Source organism: Arctopsyche grandis, chromosome 13 (assembly GCF_051622035.1).
Source record: "Arctopsyche grandis isolate Sample6627 chromosome 13, ASM5162203v2, whole genome shotgun sequence".
In the NCBI taxonomy this organism is placed as follows: domain Eukaryota; kingdom Metazoa; phylum Arthropoda; class Insecta; order Trichoptera; family Hydropsychidae; genus Arctopsyche; species Arctopsyche grandis.
In genome coordinates, this window is record NC_135367.1 from 28,920,996 (window position 1) to 28,940,459 (window position 19,464).

The 19,464-nt window shown below is 39.1% G+C and overlaps 3 protein-coding genes across 5 annotated transcripts; 2 read left to right on the forward strand and 1 right to left on the reverse strand.

The window, feature by feature from the left end:
* Window positions 1-5,310: 5,310 nt before the first annotated feature.
* Window positions 5,311-8,566, forward strand: Syx17 (syntaxin 17). Its single transcript, XM_077443613.1, has 3 exons — window positions 5,311-6,656; window positions 6,921-7,116; window positions 7,284-8,566. The coding sequence occupies exons 1-3, from the start codon at window positions 6,537-6,539 to the stop codon at window positions 7,862-7,864; spliced, it is 897 nt and encodes a 298-aa protein (XP_077299739.1). The 5' UTR covers window positions 5,311-6,536; the 3' UTR covers window positions 7,865-8,566.
* Window positions 8,567-9,152: 586 nt separating this feature from the next.
* On the forward strand, window positions 9,153-13,940 carry icln (chloride nucleotide-sensitive channel icln). Of its 3 annotated transcripts, XR_013261365.1 has the most exons (7): window positions 9,153-10,224; window positions 11,996-12,129; window positions 12,208-12,408; window positions 12,491-12,567; window positions 12,634-12,700; window positions 12,777-13,053; window positions 13,161-13,940. XR_013261365.1 is itself a non-coding variant. In XM_077443730.1 (6 exons), the coding sequence occupies exons 1-6, from the start codon at window positions 10,082-10,084 to the stop codon at window positions 12,815-12,817; spliced, it is 663 nt and encodes a 220-aa protein (XP_077299856.1). In that variant the 5' UTR covers window positions 9,153-10,081; the 3' UTR covers window positions 12,818-13,136. The 3 variants fall into 3 exon arrangements, 2 of the variants coding, with proteins under 2 accessions (XP_077299856.1, XP_077299857.1); XM_077443730.1 differs by lacking the exon at window positions 13,161-13,940 and having other exon boundaries at window positions 12,777-13,136; XM_077443731.1 differs by lacking the exon at window positions 13,161-13,940 and having other exon boundaries at window positions 12,211-12,408; window positions 12,777-13,109.
* LOC143920777 (uncharacterized) lies at window positions 13,612-18,063 on the reverse strand. Its single transcript, XM_077443729.1, has 2 exons — window positions 17,913-18,063; window positions 13,612-17,586 (listed from the first exon to the last, which is right to left on the reverse strand). Exon 2 carries the CDS (start codon window positions 17,580-17,582, stop codon window positions 14,031-14,033), a length of 3,552 nt encoding a protein of 1,183 aa, XP_077299855.1. The 5' UTR covers window positions 17,583-17,586; window positions 17,913-18,063; the 3' UTR covers window positions 13,612-14,030.
* Between the last annotated feature and the right edge of the window lie 1,401 nt (window positions 18,064-19,464).

The window sequence follows — 19,464 nt, forward strand, 5'->3', positions numbered from 1 at the left end:
CCCAAATGCCGAGCCACTGGACAGGATACGATGATATTTGGCTGATATTAATTTCACCGCTAATTGTTGTTTAAAATACAAAATTGAAAATCAACTAGAATGTAAAATCGAATAAAAATATAAAAAAGTAGTAAGTACATATGTTAATATTATAGTATCCTACCATAAAAATAAACCACACAAACTAGTGACGAGAAAACAAACAAAAATTCACGCGTTCATATATGTATGCCTTAGGGAAAAATTTCGGCGAGTGCGAAAAGTATTTCAGTTGAACTTTCAATGGTGTTGTAGGCGGGGTACGATGTGTTGACCGTATCCCGGCCTAACGAAACACTGTTGTGTGGTTCAAAGATGGGGTCACCAATGTAGGCGGGGTAGCGATGTGTTGACAGCGCTGTTGGATGATCAGAAGGTTGCGTAGATCACGTCGGATTAGTACCAATGTAGGCGGGTTACATGTGTGTTGACCGTATCCCGGCCTAACGAAACACTGTTGTGCTAGTTTTATAAAGTTTTATTGTTTGCCTATGGTTGTACAAAGGTATGGTATTTGTGGGCAAAAGTATGTCGTTCAGCGGTCTCTGGATATGGTGTCTGATATGAGTGTCGCTGGCTCAGCATTCAGCTATGTACGGAAGGTCTCTGGATACGGCAGTGTGTTGCTGGCTCGTCCGGCTGGTTGATCTTCCAAGTCCGCGTAGTGTAGTGGTGGCTGGTCAGGAGCTGTATGTTGACTGGTCTGCTGCTGTGTGTCGACGCTTGCTGCTGTGGGTCGACTGGTCTGGTGCTGTGTGTCGACGCTTGCTGTTGTGGGTCGACTGGCGTTGTTTGCGTTGTACCTCCTTTTATAGTGTTTCTGGAATGCTTGGTGGAAGTGGTTATTGACGCGTACGAAAGGAATTTTGTTTTCGTCGAGGCGTCGAATTTTCTGGAATGCTTGATGGAAGTGGTTATTGACGCGTACGAGAGGAATTTTGTTTTCGTCGAGGCGTCGAATTTTCTGGAATGACTGGCGCCGTTCCGCTCGATGTGGTTTAATGGTGGCGGCGTGTTTCGACCGTTTTGGTTCCACTCGACTGGTAGGGGCGTTCCGCTTGAGTTTAATATAATGACTGCAGGTGTACGACGTCTGGTTTTCGGGAATGTAGTTTGTTGTTGCGGAATATTCTCGAAGGTTTCGATGACGATGACGACGACGAGATTCCTACATGGCTTTCCGGTGAGTGTTAACGATGTGTGTGATTTTGTGGGAATCTTGATGTGTTGGAGTCTATTGACTCGATGGCGTCGTTGTTCGTCCGGTTGTGCTGGAGAAAGTTGTCTCAACAGCGGGTCTTGTGTTGCATGCCGGTCCAAGTCTTGTTCTCTACCAGGTTGCTTATTTTGGGCGAGCTGCGTTGGTAGTGAAGGTTTGTGATGGCTTGGATGGTGCTGTTGTGCAGGCTGCTGTGTTCTGCGTGGAGTCATTCGCGTGACTGTTTTGCTGGTTGTGCTGGAGTTAGTTGTCTCGGCAGCGGGTCTTGCGTGAAGAACGTTGGTTGACGAAGTGCGTTGAGTGCTAGTCTTCGTTGGTTGTGCTGGAGTTAGTTGTCTCGACAGCGGATCTTGCGTGAAGAACGTTGGTTGACGAAGTGCGTTGAGTGCTGGTCTTCGTTGGTTGTGCTGGAGTTAGTTGTCTCGGCAGCGGGTCTTGCGTGAAGAACGTTGGTTGACGAAGTGCGTTGAGTGCTGGTCTTCGTTGGTTGTGCTGGAGTTAGTTGTCTCGACAGCGGATCTTGCGTGAAGAACGTTGGTTGACGAAGTGCGTTGAGTGCTGGTCTTCGTTGGTTGTGCTGGAGTTAGTTGTCTCGACAGCGGATCTTGCGTGAAGAACGTTGGTTGACGAAGTGCGTTGAGTGCTGGTCTTCGTTGGTTGTGCTGGAGTTAGTTGTCTCGGCAGCGGGTCTTGCGTGAAGAACGTTGGTTTACGAAGTGCGTTGAGTGCTGGTCTTCGTTGGTTGTGCTGGAGTTAGTTGTCTCGACAGCGGATCTTGCGTGAAGAACGTTGGTTGACGAAGTGCGTTGAGTGCTGGTCTTCGTTGGTTGTGCTGGAGTTAGTTGTCTCGACAGCGGATCTTGCGTGAAGAACGTTGGTTGACGAAGTGCGTTGAGTGCTGGTCTTCGTTGGTTGTGCTGGAGTTAGTTGTCTCGACAGCGGATCTTGCGTGAAGAACGTTGGTTGACGAAGTGCGTTGAGTGCTGGTCTTCGTTGGTTGTGCTGGAGTTAGTTGTCTCGGCAGCGGGTCTTGCGTGAAGAACGTTGGTTTACGAAGTGCGTTGAGTGCTGGTCTTCGTTGGTTGTGCTGGAGTTAGTTGTCTCGACAGCGGATCTTATGTGGAGACTGTTGGTTAGCGAAGTGCGTTGAGTGCTGGTCTTCGTTGGTTGTGCTGGAGTCGGTTGTCTCGACAGCGGGTCTCGTTTTGCGTACCAGTCCGAGTTGTTCTTTTCTACCATGTTGCTTATTCTGTCTAGGCTACGTTGATAGTGAAGGTTGGTGGTCTGGACGATGTTGTTGTGCAGGCGTTGTGCTGATTGTGCTGGAGTTAGTTGTCTCGACAGCGGCTGTGTTGTGTTGGAGCTAGTTGGCTCAGTGGCGATTTGTTTCGCCGGTTGTGCTGGAGTGTGTTGACTCAACAGCGGGTTGTGTTGGTAGCTGGTCCATATGTACTTTCACACCATGTTACTGTTGCTTTGTAGGCTGCGCTGTGGGCTGCTATGTAGGCTGCGATGTGGGCTGCTATGTAGGCTGCGATGTGGGCTGCTATGTAGGCTGCGATGTGGGCTGCTATGTAGGCTGCGCTGTTGACTGCTGTCGTGGCGGCTGTTGGTTGTTGTGGAGGCTGCACTGTGGGCTGCCGTGTTGACTGCGCTGTTGACAGCTATGAAGGCTGCGATGTAGGCTGCTATGTAGGCTGCGCTGTGGGCTGCGATGTTGACTGCGCTGTTGACTGCTATGAAGGCTGCGTAGTTCAAAGATGGGGTCACCAATGTAGGCGGGGTAATATGTATGCCTTAGGGAAAAATTTCGGCGAGTGCGAAAAGTATTTCAGTTGAACTTTCAATGGTGTTGTAGGCGGGGTACGATGTGTTGACCGTATCCCGGCCTAACGAAACACTGTTGTGTGGTTCAAAGATGGGGTCACCAATGTAGGCGGGGTAGCGATGTGTTGACAGCGCTGTTGGATGATCAGAAGGTTGCGTAGATCACGTCGGATTAGTACCAATGTAGGCGGGTTACATGTGTGTTGACCGTATCCCGGCCTAACGAAACACTGTTGTGCTAGTTTTATAAAGTTTTATTGTTTGCCTATGGTTGTACAAAGGTATGGTATTTGTGGGCAAAAGTATGTCGTTCAGCGGTCTCTGGATATGGTGTCTGATATGAGTGTCGCTGGCTCAGCATTCAGCTATGTACGGAAGGTCTCTGGATACGGCAGTGTGTTGCTGGCTCGTCCGGCTGGTTGATCTTCCAAGTCCGCGTAGTGTAGTGGTGGCTGGTCAGGAGCTGTATGTTGACTGGTCTGCTGCTGTGTGTCGACGCTTGCTGCTGTGGGTCGACTGGTCTGGTGCTGTGTGTCGATGCTTGCTGTTGTGGGTCGACTGGCGTTGTTTGCGTTGTACCTCCTTTTATAGTGTTTCTGGAATGCTTGGTGGAAGTGGTTATTGACGCGTACGAAAGGAATTTTGTTTTCGTCGAGGCGTCGAATTTTCTGGAATGCTTGATGGAAGTGGTTATTGACGCGTACGAGAGGAATTTTGTTTTCGTCGAGGCGTCGAATTTTCTGGAATGACTGGCGCCGTTCCGCTCGATGTGGTTTAATGGTGGCGGCGTGTTTCGACCGTTTTGGTTCCACTCGACTGGTAGGGGCGTTCCGCTTGAGTTTAATATAATGACTGCAGGTGTACGACGTCTGGTTTTCGGGAATGTAGTTTGTTGTTGCGGAATATTCTCGAAGGTTTCGATGACGATGACGACGACGAGATTCCTACAGTGTGTATATGGCGATAGGTGGGGATGGGCGTTTGGGACAATAGTATTTCACTCAAATTTTCTACTTGCGCGTACGAGAATTTGTGGGGACGGGCGAGAATTCAAACCGGTTTCTGGGCGGATCGTAGTGGCGAATTGTCCATAGTGGGTTTCGACAATAGCCAAATTTTCCCGTGCGGGTACCGCTTTCGAGCAACCTTTCCGGTCACCATATAATATATATCAGTGGCATGCGGTGAAATTATCTCTCTTTTTGTCACACAGCCTTGTTTACTGTGCGCGTGCAGGATACGGGAGGAAAAGCCTGTTCGTCTTGTTCCTGTTGTATCCTGCTCGCGCAAATTAAGTGAAGATGTATGACGGGGGGGAGAAAGAGTTTTACCGCACGCCACTGATATATATATATATATATATATATATATATATATATATATATATATATATATATATATATATATATATATATATATATATATTTTATTTTATTTTATTTTACATATATACCAGGAAGGCCTTACAGGAAAATCCCAATGCGCCTTCCTGGCCAATTACAAATACAAATGCAGCATTTTTTATTATAATTCGTTGAATTGCGAGACACTGAAAAAACTCGCAAATTAACGAGACATCTATGAATTGTACATAAATTCTTATTGTACATCCATCAAATTTCAAATAGTGGTGACATAGTAGGTAGGAAGGATTTTTAGCCAATTTTTTTTTCCGGGAACCGTTTCAACAATGAAATCAGAGAAAATTGGCAAACTCTGATAGGAAACGATCAACCTGGAGTCACAAATCCAGGTCTGACCAACAGCATACTCTGAAAAATTCATTTTCATTCAGGGATAGAACCCGGCACCTTCTTGACGTTAAGCAGAAGCTTAACGTCCGAGCTATGCTGCTGGCTATATATATATATATATATATATATATATATATATATATATATATATATATATATATATATATATATATATATATATATATATATATATATATATATATATATATATATATATATATATACTAACCGTTTTCCATATGTATGCATGATAAACGAATATTTTCGACTTTTTCACGGTCACCCCAATCTTCAACGTGTTGGTCTGTAATTTTAACTTTTCTACTCAATACCAATAATTGATGGCAATATATGAATTTTATACCAGTTATCTTAAATTCATTGTGGCGGCTCGCTTATACGACATGGTCGAGTTTGGTTGCCTTCCTGCGAGTGGGGACCAACCCGGCTGGGTTCGGAGAGCTACTACTCACTCTGTCTTCAGCTGTCATATAATAAACACGTGCATTAACATGCCAGTCGTCTCATTCGTTCATCCTCCATACTGGTGACCCCCGACATCGAGCCACGCAGCCTCGATCAATTTCAACATGCCGCTCATCCCTGCCTCGCCGAGCCAGGCGGGAAGCTACCCACCGCGCCCCCATCGCCATCAACACGCGTCGCGGCCCGCGGGTGACAATAAACGAGCAGACACGGCTACCTACCTACCTACCTACCTACCGACGTCCAGCCACAACGTCGACGACAGGTGCTCTTAAAAAATGGGGGAGCTAATGAGACGACGATCTTGACAGCTGGATGTGGAGTCATGCGCGATCCACTACACATAGAACGGTCATCCAGCACCACAAGACATACACCACCTCAGCACCATCATCATCATCATCATCATCATCATCATCATCATCATCATCAAGGCCCCGTCTGTCCCCACGAGCGTCGTCACGCCGAGACGGGCGGTAGCGCTACAACACCTCCACGAGCCACAACGACTCACAGTCCAGCTCGGAGTATCATCAACCACATCGATGCCCCTGCCGCCCCCGCCGCCCCACCAACCGACATCAGCCTCGGAAGAGCGGCGCCGCCGCAGCATCGCATCGCATCGGCGCGACCATCGGACCAGCCACCGTCCTGCTCGCGACGTCACCGCCCTCGAATCTACTGACCATTCAGGGCGGTACACCTATGTACACAGCGGATGACCCACGTCAACATTTTTTTTTTTCTCCCCACGTAATAATTTTTTCTCTTTGTGTAACAATATTTTTTTTTCTTTTGTAAAATTTGTTTCTTTGTAATTTTGGTATCGCTGATGCTGGGGGGGGGGAGTGATGTGGCGGCTCGCTTATACGACATGGTCGAGTTTGGTTGCCTTCCTGCGAGTGGGGACCAACCCGGCTGGGTTCGGAGAGCTACTACTCACTCTGTCTTCAGCTGTCATATAATAAACACGTGCATTAACATGCCAGTCGTCTCATTCGTTCATCCTCCATATCATTATGATTATAAATCTAAGTATCAAACGACAGTATTGTTTTCCCCTATAGCGTTTTCCGTTACTCAAAGTTTGACTATGTTTGGTAGACATGGCCGACGAAGTTTTATGCTACGGCAACTGTCAGCTGTCAGTTGTGAAATGAATGCCGTCGTAGTAGGTGGGAGGCCTTGCTAGTTATTTAGAATATTATAAGATGGCCCTTTCACGGCGATTGTCGTTGCGACGCGCCGACATATCATTGAATAACTTCAATTGCGTAGCCGTTCCTCATCTGGTGGGCGTTCTTCACACACACAGAGACAACATTCGCAGGGTCAGTCCACAATCCATTTTCACTTGTTCAGAACCATTGCCAACTATTTTTTTGTTCGACTGTGACGTCACTGCTCGTAAAATAACTTTGTTGCGTAGAGCACCCGCTCGTGTCAATACACTCACTAATAAACGTTTCTCTATTTTTTTTTTTTTCAGCAATTCACTACTATTTTTTTTTGTTCCTCAAAAATTATGTACCTTAAAAAATATTTTCATATTTTCGAAGCTTCATAAAAAGTTTAACTTATTTTTAAATAAACAGTTTCAGGCAACTGGTGAATTTGATAGAATTAAAAATGAACAGATCAACGCCACTAGAACAGTCATACAATTGAAACATTTGCTCGAAGAAATGGACTTGCTGAGACAGCAAATAATAGAAGGAGATCTTAACAGGTTCGATCAGATGACTGAAAAATCAAGAAACCTCACCAATCAAGCTATCAAGGAATATATGTGTAACGTATATTGAGTTCATTTTTATATTTATTCATTAAAATTGTCACTCGTATAAATTTGCATGTGAAAACAACACGTCATATACATACAATGCATTTATTTATTCAGGTGTTTTTCTCTTGTAATGTCAACAACAACAGTAATAATAATATATCGTATTTTTCAGCAATTACGCATTGTAACGACAATACTATATCGTCTAGTCTATCGAGTGGATATTCCTCAAATTCCCCGACAACGTTCAACGAAGCCAACGATCCCAATCAAACTTATTCACAAAACGTTAACGAGGACATAAATTTACAAATAGATGAAATGCAGCTAACGCAAGAACAAATCCAACAACAAGAAGACTGTTTAAAAAGTTGGGAAGTATTGCAAGGGGAAGTGCAAGAGTTGCATGAACTTTTTGTTAAATTCGAAGAAGTCATTCACGTCCAGGCTGAACCAGTGAACATTGTCGAAGAAAATGTCGAAACAGCCTCTTTGAACGTCAAAAGCGGTGTGTCTCTCTTGGAAAGGGCAGAACGATTCAAGACTGCTTGGTATCCAATTGCTGGAGCGGTTATCGGTGGTTGTGTTGCAGGTCCCATTGGGCTAGTTACTGGTCTCAAAATTGGAGGTCTCGCTCTGATTAGCGGCACAGCCTTAGGCTTTACCAGTGGGAAATTTCTTAAAAAGAAAAAGGAATCGAATTCTGCTCTCTCTACCAATGTAACGGAATTGTCTGATAAAAAAAATATATGATTGTGCTATAATATTAAAGGCTTTTTGTATTAACTGCTATTAAACTCTTTTAAATGTTATTCATGAGAGAAATGGTTTTGTCATGTTTATATTTTGTACATAAATACATATATAGATCTCAAAAATTCGTTCAATATGATTGAATTATTTTCTGAATAAATAATATTACTACTTATAGGGCGTGATAAGTTGAAGTGACACTGGATCTTAGACTTAAACTTTAAAAATCATATCAAATTTTTCAAGAAACATATCATTGTGTGCCAATCGAGATTTTAAGTATAATGTAATACAATTAGTACGATTTTGTACAATATATGTATGTATAGATGAAAGCTTTGTAAATTTATGATAATGTATCGGCTGCCTTATTACACAATATCGATTTCTTTAGTCAATAACAACCCTTCATACACGTTTGAAGGGTTTAATTTTACAATATATGGAGTAATAATACTGAATAATATTATAATTGATTACAATTTCATTAAAATTATATGTAAATTTTGCAGAAATGAAGGTGCTGTGAAATTGTGATAATTTATTTGTATATATTTGAATGTGCGAAAAAATCGTATATATTTTTATTTATTGAATTTTTATACCCAAAGCAATCACTAAGTGAAGTATTGTATGTCTGTTTTTAAGTTCCATTTTATGTAAACATTGTAAGAAAACTAATTTAATAAACTAATCTTAAAAAGCTAATAGATATTTTTATTTGACAATTTTTAATGTTTACCTAAAATACTAGTCAATGTAGACTTTGAAGCATGAAAATTAATCATCGTTTAAAAGAAGCTCAAAAATGTTTTGGATAAAATTAATCGAACAGACGAAATTTTTAAAGAGACGCTATTTACAGTTTTTATGATTTGTGTATTTAATTACTAACTTAATACTATCATATGAATACGCTTCGGCGTGACAGTGATATTTTCTAGGAAATAAGGTTTGGCTATTGTCAATCTACAAAACTAGAGAGCAAAAAAAAGTTTAACAATAGAAAGTGAAAATAGTGAATTCATTTTGCACGCTGAGCGACAATCTCTTCATACGAACAAATTAATTTATTTATTTTACATACATATATACCAGAAAGGCCTAAAAGGTCAAAGTCGCTGAATTACGAGATACTGAAAACCTCGAAATTAACGAGACATCTATGAATTTTAAACTTGTACATGAATCATATTTCAATTAGTGGTGACATGGTAGATAAGATGGTGTAAGACAGGGAAGGTATGTTGACCGTATCCCGGTCTAACGAAACACGTGTTGTGTAGTTTGAAAGAGGATCGTTTATTTGCGTTCAATTGGGTACAATGGTTATTGTATGTACGAAGAGGTTTCTTCGGAGATGTGATCTAGTTGAACTCTAGAGGCTCACTCTGCCGGTGGAGGTTGCTGCGTTGCTTTATAAACGTTTTGGGTTGAAGTGTGTCGTGTGCACATCTTTTGTTCTTGGTACTCGCGCTGCCCTAGTTATGCTGCGAGCGTGGTTTTATGGGTTCATACGCCTGGACGTAGTTCGTGGTTTTTATGGGTTCAGTGTGTTCTTCCTTTGTTTCCCAGATACGTGTATAGAAACACGTGTCGACCTTTTGACGAGGCGAGCGTGTGCCATGCGTTAATGACTTTCCTGGATATGTGTCGCAGTGACCTGATGAGATCATTTCAGTTGTACTATATGCCTACAATGGCTTTTAATTTATTTAATGGAGGAACCGTTTCAACAATAAAATCAGAATAATCGTAAGTGAACCATAAAGGAGGTTTGTAAAAATTGGCTGATAGGAAACGATCGAATTGGACTCACAAATATCCAAGTCTGATCAGCAATATTACAGATAATATATTCAGAATAAATATTGTACAATTGGTGGTGCGTAGTCATCGGCGATAAAATCGATACGTTACAAAAGTTCATAGGATTTTAGTGGCCAACAGCTGCAGAAGTTCCTCCATGCACGAATCTGGGATATTGATATGAAATGTACACATTCTATTTGCAACTGAGCCCGAGTAAATTGAGTACAATTCAATACGCGCAATTGCACAATTATTCGGTAATTGACTCGAGTTGAAATAAAGGAAAGAGGGTGTCGATAATGGCTAAATAAAACGTTGTTAGGTGTGAATCTCAGTGAGGGAAAAGAAGAAGAAGAAGAAGAAGAGTGGTCTCACGTCGAGTCGGCAAGTGGTGTTGATTTGACAATGGTGTCGGCTGCAGGAGTGATAGTGGGGGGCGACGGCGGGGGCGGATTGCCGACGGCGGGGGTCCTTCTGGAGCAACCGCTCACCACGGCTTACCTCAACCAGACCTCGCTGGGCCAGGGCACTCTCTACATCACCGACAAGTCAGTCGCACAGACAGACACACCCCACCCACCCACCTACCCACTCGCCACTCGCCACTAAAACACTCCAAATTCAACTCAAACGCATCCAAATACCCGTCGAAGCCTGTTCGGATACTATGCTAGCGTTTCTGACACGACTCGTTCCAATCTCGACACGCATTTCGACGACAGAGCTTTTCCTATAATCGAGTTAAACTAACCTCAAAACCTCGTAGACATTTATTGCGTACAAAATTGAAAAATTCATAACGACTGTAGATTGGATATTGTTAGCTAGCCCTTTTTCAAGGATCAGGTCAGACATATATCGAATCATTTCAACCACATTTTGTTCTCATATAAGTAAACGATATTAAATAATTGCCCCTACGTATATTCCTTAATTGGTAAACGGACTACTAGTCATATGTGAACCGATCGCTCTAGATCGGTCACACGTGATCACCCGTCACACCTGAAAATTGGTCACGAAAAAACTGGTCACACCCAAATATTCGACCAATTTTTAATTTTTGGGTGTGACCAATTTTCGGATGTGACCAGTTATAGTGTGACCGATCTAGAGCGACGGGTTGTCCTGTGACCAGTTCACATTTGACTAGTAATCACCGAACCCCTTAATTATTCTACTACTTTTTCTATATGGAGAAAAATTCTCCACTTTAAAGATATATGTGAATAAAAAACATTCGATCTTCAATGAAAATTTTAAATGAAAAAAGTTTAATTTGAACTGAAAAAGGTTTCATTTGAAATAATAATGGCGGAGGATCCATTTACTTATATTGATGACCAAAATGAGCAATATAGCAAAGTATGAAAACGATCGGATTTTTTCGGAAACTTTTTACTGAATTGTAATCGTAAGTGAAACGTAAAGGAGGTTTGTAAAAAAGGGTTAACTTGTAATGAATAATGGTCAATTTGAAATGAATAAGGGTAAACATGTAATGAAAATGGGGCAATTTGGAATGAAGAACCTATATATAAGAGCTACTCTTATCTGATAAGGAATACATGTCCAACTTTGTAATAAACATTATATCCTGTAAATATATGTATATGAATAAATAAATAAAAAAAAATATATATATATATAAGAAAAAAAGGCAAAAATTTAGCTCATAACACACTGACCCATGTATGATTATTATCATACTAGTAGTATGATTATTGTTACTATTAATGATACTGTAGGACATGGGAAGGTGTGTTGACCATATCTCGGCCTATAGAAACACTATTGTGTTTGTAAGAGGATCGTTTCATTTATGTTCAGTTTATACAAGATTATTGTATGCACGAAGGAGCTAGTTGCTCAGCTTCGTAGAAGTGAGCTGGCTGAACTCCGGGGGTTCACTCTCGCGTCTGGAGCTGGTGCGTCAGTTTATGTATTGTAGTTCGATGCGTGCCATGTGCAGATGTCTTTGTCTTCATGTCACGTGTTGCCGCTGTATGATGACACATAATTCAAGTACACGTGCATGGTACTTGAATTAGTCGCAGTATTTCAGATACATCTAAATGTCGTTAATTTTGTATCCGAGTGATGACATCAGCGTCTGGACGTCGTTCGTTAACCGAGAGATAAAATCTTTCTTTTGGAATAGTCCAATGGGTCGTTGCCCTCGAGTAGCGAAGATAATTCCAGGCGAGATTAGTTCTGAATGTTTGTACACGAATGATAGCATCACTGGCTTTGATTCGGAATAGCATAAACTGTACTACATTCCTACAATACTAATAATGAAATATTGTACATTTTCAGAGTATTGACATGGTACGAGGATACCAAAAAACTAGGTTTTTCTTTGGAATACCCGAACATCTCACTGCATGCGATCCGACGTGAACCCATTCCGTCACTTTACATGATGATAGATTGTAAATTAGAATTACCTGGTGAGTTCATATTATTCACATTCATTCAAACCCTATATTAAATCTACATACATAACTATTGTATATATATATTTGTAGAAGGATTAGCACCACCTGAACAATCGCCCGCTGAGAGAGACGACTCTGGCGAGGAATCTGATGAAAACCCAGATGAAGACCAACCACTCACGGAACTCATGTTCGCCCCCACCGATCAAGACATGCTCTCCAACATGTTCTCAGCTATGAACGAGTGTCAAGCGTTGCATCCAGATCCCAACGATAGTTTTTCCGATGACGGTATTTAATATATATATATTTATTTCTTTATTGTAAAACACAATTATGTACTTTCGAAATGTAATAATATTCCTTTTTATAGATGACGATATATATGAAGATGCTTCAGGAGTGGTGGACGATGAAGATATAGTACCTAATTTACAACAACCAATGGAGGTATATTCATAATCGACAGCATCATAATTTTATTATGTATTTTTGCATTAAAATAATCTTTTATAGGCTGAAGGTCCCGTAGAAGATATGGAGACTGTCAATATAGATAATAATGGTCATCCTGCAAACAATGGTAATTTTACTATTTATCTTATATGCATATGTATGTACATAAATATAATTGTCATTATTTGATGTTTGCTTTCCAGGTAATATGGAATATGACGCGGAGCAGTTTGCCGACGATTGAGGAGAGACCAGCTCGGATCGACTTCTCATTAACGCCAAAGTGTCGGCAAATTTTACTTTAGTGTTAATTTTATTTCTCTCCACCGAAAAATCTCATTCAGATCTATTTTTCCACTGTTTAACTTGCTGCATCTTCTTTTGAATGAATGTTGTTGTTGAACAACTTCCTTTTCTTTCATTCGACACCCCTAATATTAAGGTCTACGCAGTGCGTACGTTTTACGCTCAAATAGTCATGTAATTATTTTTTTATAACTAGTATTTTTCTTATTATATTTTATATTAACATTCCTAATAAACGGTAGTTTGATTTATTCCTCATCCATACGTGTGATACTTTTCAGTGATGCTTCTTCAGACATCCATAGAGTGGGAAGTCGAAAAGGATCCCTCCGACAGTATTTGCTGTAATAATTGAATGCGCTCGCAAATGGACTCCAGCTTTATAATAACTGTAATAATTTAATCAAAATGTTGAACCTTCAACCGTTTCCCCGCGGCCGTCTTCTATGGAAACTTTGGGCGACAAGTCTTTAGCGTGGCTGTCTTCCAAAGAAATTTTGAACTTTGCACGGGATTTTGAGGCTTATATGCGCCTATTTCAACTGTTTTAAGCTTCAAAATTGGTTGAATATATTACTGAGAGTTGAATACCATCTATTCAATTTGCTTAAAATGAATATATACCAGTCAAAATTAGTTTTCTGTGGAACCATACTGAAACCTCGTTTATGGGACGTCACGTCTCAATTGTATGAAGAATGATTATTTAACAATTAAGCCAAAACTACGAAATATATTATGTATTTTATTGTTTAAAATAATACTTTGTGTTAATTAACATATCTGGTTACTAGAGTAAATATTAAAATTTGTATTTAAGGTCGAAAACTCTATTGCCAAATTCGCGAAAAAGGTGCCGCGTACAGGGCTTGTTCGCTATATTTATTGCCGCGGGCAAAAGGTTAATCAAATACTGAATGAATTGAATTGAAGAAGACTGATATTAATATTAAAATAAAAAGCAATACTTTTTTTAGTAACAAATATTACATATGTATTTAAAAATATCATCTGATGAAACTTAATAATAGGTTAAAAAATAATATATCACAAGCGTATGTAAAAAAAAAATAATTTCACTTGAACAAAAAGCAGAATATGTAAGTAGTAGTAATATAAATGCTATTATTAATATTAAAAATTAAATCAATTCAATCCCTGAAGAAGGATGATGGCATTTCGTGGCTTTGACCATAAATCATCTTCACTGTCGTATTATCATAAGCTGAAATTTCTTTCAACAAACGACAGCGCATAGCTACGGTCTCCGTATGATCACGATCGACATACATCGGTATCAGACCCAAAACCAAAATCATAAACGGCCTGGTCTTATTCTCGTTCAGCAGCAGTTGTTTAATGAAATGGAGTCTACAGTTTTGATGCTGGTTGAGAATTTCAGACAACACGTCCGAAAAAAGCGCCAACACCTCGCTGCCGTACGTATCGATGAAAAATTCAAACAGTCGCACAACACTCCCTGCAAACTTCTGTAAGAATGCAATCATCTCCGGACTGTCAACAATCTGCTGGTCGTCTAGTGGCTTTTCCAAAAACTCCATGAAAGACATGACAAGCAAATAGTGCAACATTAGATCAGGAATGGCTCCGAACGGAAGCACCGACTTTATCATCTCATACAAGCTTTTCAAAAGAACCAACGGATTGACCGTAAATTTACACCGCAACGCCTCCGTACAGAAAGCCTTCAGGAAATTCTTAATACTCGCTCTGTATTTATAGTTAGTTTCATGGAGAGTGTCCCAGTGCTGGTTAATGTACGATGCGGTGATGGTGCAAAATTCCGTCACGTGTTTACTTTGAGTCTCCGGCGACTTTGCCAGTAGCAAATAGGATACGCAGAAATTCGACAGGGCACCGACGACTGATTTACTGGTCTGGTCTATCAAATTCAAATACTCCTTGATGAGGATCTCGCAGAATTCTTCGCTCATATGTTCCATGTTTCTTGATATGGCGTATACTAGATTTGCTTGAAAGTTGTCAACGTCAAGCTTTAGCTTCTCGAGTACTTTTAGGACGTTCCAAGACATTTGACAATAATCCGACAAGAATTGATGTTTAATGGAGTCGATTTCGTACAAATAATGAAACAGATTCTTGTCGCATTCTTTAAAGCTTTCGTAAAAGTTTTTCAGCATATTAAATGCGATCGAACACATTTCTAAATCCATTTCTTTTGTGAATATCTTGTATGTACGTTGACATAATACGTCCCGAATTGAGCTGTTCTTTTCAATTTTCCACATTTCATCAAAAATAGACAAAACTTCACGTTTTGGCAGCAAAAAATGAGATAGTCTAATCGAATGCTTCTTGATTGAAACGGGCTTCTTAGCTAATTCTTTGACAAAAGCACACGTTTCAGCTCCGGACTTTCTGTAGCATAACGACAACATGGAAGGTAGCCCAAATTTTAAATAATCTTCTTTGATAAATAATGAAACAGTTTCAAAAGATATTGGTGGATTAACATATTTGAATTTCTGTATAAGCTCTTGCGTTCGCTTATATTCAACCTGACCTTCCTGTGACATCACTATCTTCGTCATAGATGGCACGTAATCCTTCAAAAATTCATCGTAATTATCAAGTAACAGCGACAGGTTTATAATCAAGCCTGCGAATTTATCAGACCGTTCAGTCTCATAATTGGCAATATCCCTCTCCAAACGTTCTTTGATAGTGCGTCCTAAAGAGTCGTTCATGTACGCTCGAATTCGACGATAATCCCTGATATAACTGTGAATCCCGTATGTAGTAGAGGTGTGTTCCATCACTGTATCAATATTGTCAAAAATTACTTTGGAGTTGTGAGTTAGGGCATTTCTGAAAATGTGCTCGTTGAAAACGTGTTTGAATATGTCTTCAATAAACATCGCTTTGGTTTCGGCGTGATTGGATAAGATTCTCAAAATGCGATGGTAGCGTTTTTCGTCTGATGTTTTGGACCACAATTTAACCACCTCCAAAAGCCAAGGATGATCGTTTATAGATCTGACGGTGATACCTTTATCGTTCGTCTTTAGATACGAGTTGAGGACCAGTTCAATTTTTGTCACAAGCTCATCAGTCATCGGTTGATTCAATATTAACAACTTGTACCTTTCCATGAATACATTCAGTATTTTGGTTTCCAACTCGGGATGTTTGGTGAGTAAGTTTAATTTATTCAAATTGTATTCCATCATCAAATCAATCACGGATTCATATTCGATATTATTGATTATTCTGTAATGAATCGATTCTTCCAATATGGTTGCGAGGAAATATTGACGGTGATACTTTTTGATTTCACCGTTGAACATTATGACTTTCATCATTTCGTCAATGACCTCCCAATGCTCTGCCGATAGTGTATGTAAAGGGAACGTCGTCTGAAGATGTTCGACGAACCGGTATCGTAAGTGTTCTTGATCGTTCCTGTGCCGTTTAGCGACATACTTCAAAACATTAAGCAAGGCAACAGTATCGTTGTGTGCTTTGCAGCAATCAATCATCGAGGTTAATAATTTAATCCTCTTGTCGATGTTCGGAGTACTGTTATTAAGTTCTATAAGACGTTTAATTGCAAAATCTATGTTCATATACTTCAAATACCTCTCCTCTTGTTCTCCCTTACGCGACATCATCTTTTTCGCCCATTCTTCTCTCTGGCCTGCCGGTAAATATATAATAAAATTCTCGGGAAAATAATGAGTATCGAGTATGTTTTCATTTTTGTATACTTTCTTATATAATTTAATCAAATAATTACATGCATACTCGGGTTTGAAATGCTTGAATATATACTCTAGCGAGTATCTGTAGTTAAAGTTTTTGCTATCGGGGGGGAACGTATTTATTATGAACTGATCACGCTCTTCGCCTTTGAGCACTTTCATCAATGCTTCACGATTCAACGATCGGCTAATTTTGTCTGCATTTTCGATTACCAACTGCTTATCGCATTCTAATAAGATTAAAGTTAATCTGTATCCGAAATTGATACGCGTCGGAAAATTTCCTTTCAATTTGAAAATTTCAACGAGTTCGCCGATGTAATCTCTAGCAATGAGTTCGCAAACTGAGCTGTATTCAATAGAAAGATATTTATTGCAGTCGACTTGAAAAAAATTTTTTACATATTCCACTATCAATTTTGGATATTTGTTGTAAAGTTTTTTCATCTGACACTCTGGTATTTTCAAATTATCCGCGTTTAGTTGACCTTTAATGAACGCTTCAGAACAGACAGACAACAGCTTTACTGCTATCGTATTATTGTATTCTTCAGAAATTTTTACATAAAACTTTTCAGCCAATTCCGTATCTTTCAAGTGAATTCCCAAATTTGTGATTAGTTTGCATCTTGTTACATACGATACATGTGGAATGAGTTCAGAAAAGAAGTAATCAGGATTTACTATGTCCTTGTTGATGGTTCCTTCGAAGAACCACTTACATCTAAGTGCCTTTCTGATAACAATTTCATCTTCCGATTTGAGGAGGTTGCATACTATAGATGAGTTTTTGAAACGATCTGCCAGTGCTGCCAAAAATATCTGATCCAATTGAGATTTTGTCGATAGAGAAGCGATATAGTCGGGTGTGAACTCTTCAGCGGTGACCTTCGCTACGAGTTGATTGAGGTTTCTATGCCGCTCCTTCATACAATCACCTTTCAACGATTTTTCAATCATTCTTCTGAAACACAATTGTTATCAGCGATTATAATAAAATAGATTACATATAAAAAAAATCATATTATCTTGGATAACAAGATTCGATGCTGATAGTACGTGACATGTACAATATATATTTTTCATTAAATGTTCTTTCGAAAGTATCTCAAAATGTATCTAAAGCAGTAAAGTATATAAAAACATCAGTTAGAAAATATGGAATGCTTTTATTCAAACATAATCTAGGACCAAAATCTGACTTCTCATAAACATAACTAGTGATGAGTCATACTTGTGCAATATAATTAAATATGGTAATAGAACTGGGAAAATAACACACATACATACCTATGTTTACGAAAAAGTATCCTAAAAGTATGAAGTTACTGAATTCACAGAAAAAAGCCTTGTAATAAAAAAAATAGAGATGTTCCAAGAGAACTAACGCTTTGCCGGTCTGCGCAGACTAACTTTGACAAATGATGTCATGAACAGGTGTACCACTAATTGCATGCCGGGAAAAAACTGAAATTGAAATCAGATTATTATCACTTGATTTCGAGAATAGATATTTATTGCTGCTATGAAATGTAAAAAAATAATAGCTTGTCATTTTTAATCTTTTCAAACAAGTAGAACACAATAGTGTAAATATGCAGTCGTTTTCTTATAGACACTTATTTTCGTTGGTTTTGACAATGTTTTAATAATAAAATTATGAGATTTTTATGTGCTTTGATCTTTTTCTTAAATTTTTTAAACTAAAAATTGTGTTTAGACCAGGACATTTTTTCTATAAACGTATTTCTAAATACCTCAGTTATTTAAAACGAAGATTAATGAATCATGGACGCGCATTTATGAAAAAATGAAATCATTTCATGTGTTTCAACATTCAATTTCGTTATTTCGAAGTAAAAAATCATTCGATTGGTGTATTTGTTCCTGATAAATGGAAAAAACTTTTGTAGGAGATATCATGTTCGCCGAAGCCTTTGTATATTTATCCATCTATTAGATAAAAAAAAGTGTACTGATTTTAGGACAGGACAGATACTCAAAAAACCAGTACTGTCCTGGTAAAATCAGTACGAATGGTCATCTTAGTTTAGAGTTTAGATCCAAAAAATGTAACGTGGACCAAGTTCATTGGAATTGTTTAACGTAAATCAAATAAATGCACTTGTATTCATTTTTGAGAAATGAAAAGTAAACTTTGGATTAGGTTCTATTATTTTTATTTAATTTCAAATCTGTACATAATTTTTGAAATGTAAACTTCTACTTATAAATAAAGATAGGCGTTTGATGAATGCATTCGAAACATTTACCAACGTAGTTTACACCGATTTGCCACAGCACACTTACCAACTGTACCTTTTCCTTTAGTATTTATAAAGCCCATTAATTTCAACAAACGTGTGATTTTGGTGGATGCAATATTTACTTTAGTATTGTTAGTTGGATATACTTTTCAGAGGATGGTTCTGAGAATTTTATTTATCTTAGTTTCAAAATATCTTTAGATCAGCACACAATATTTTATAGCGTACTGGATTATTATAAGGGCCTTGTGCTACCTTTTTAAATATAAAAATCTTCAAAATATTACAGATAGAATAATCTAAATGAAATTATACCGATTCAATTTGTGTTGGTGAAACTGTGCCCTCTGGGCAACTGCACGAACGTGGATGGACATTTGGTAATGTCAATTTTGACAGATCGAATTCGTTGTCTCATGATTGGGGACGAGTTTTTCAGACCACTGATGTTAATGCATTTTATGATTCACATTGTATATTATGTTTTCTGAAAAAACTTTCATCTGATAATACAAGATCTTCTCCAAAATGGTTTAATACAAATGTCATAAACATAATTGATCGGAAACATTATT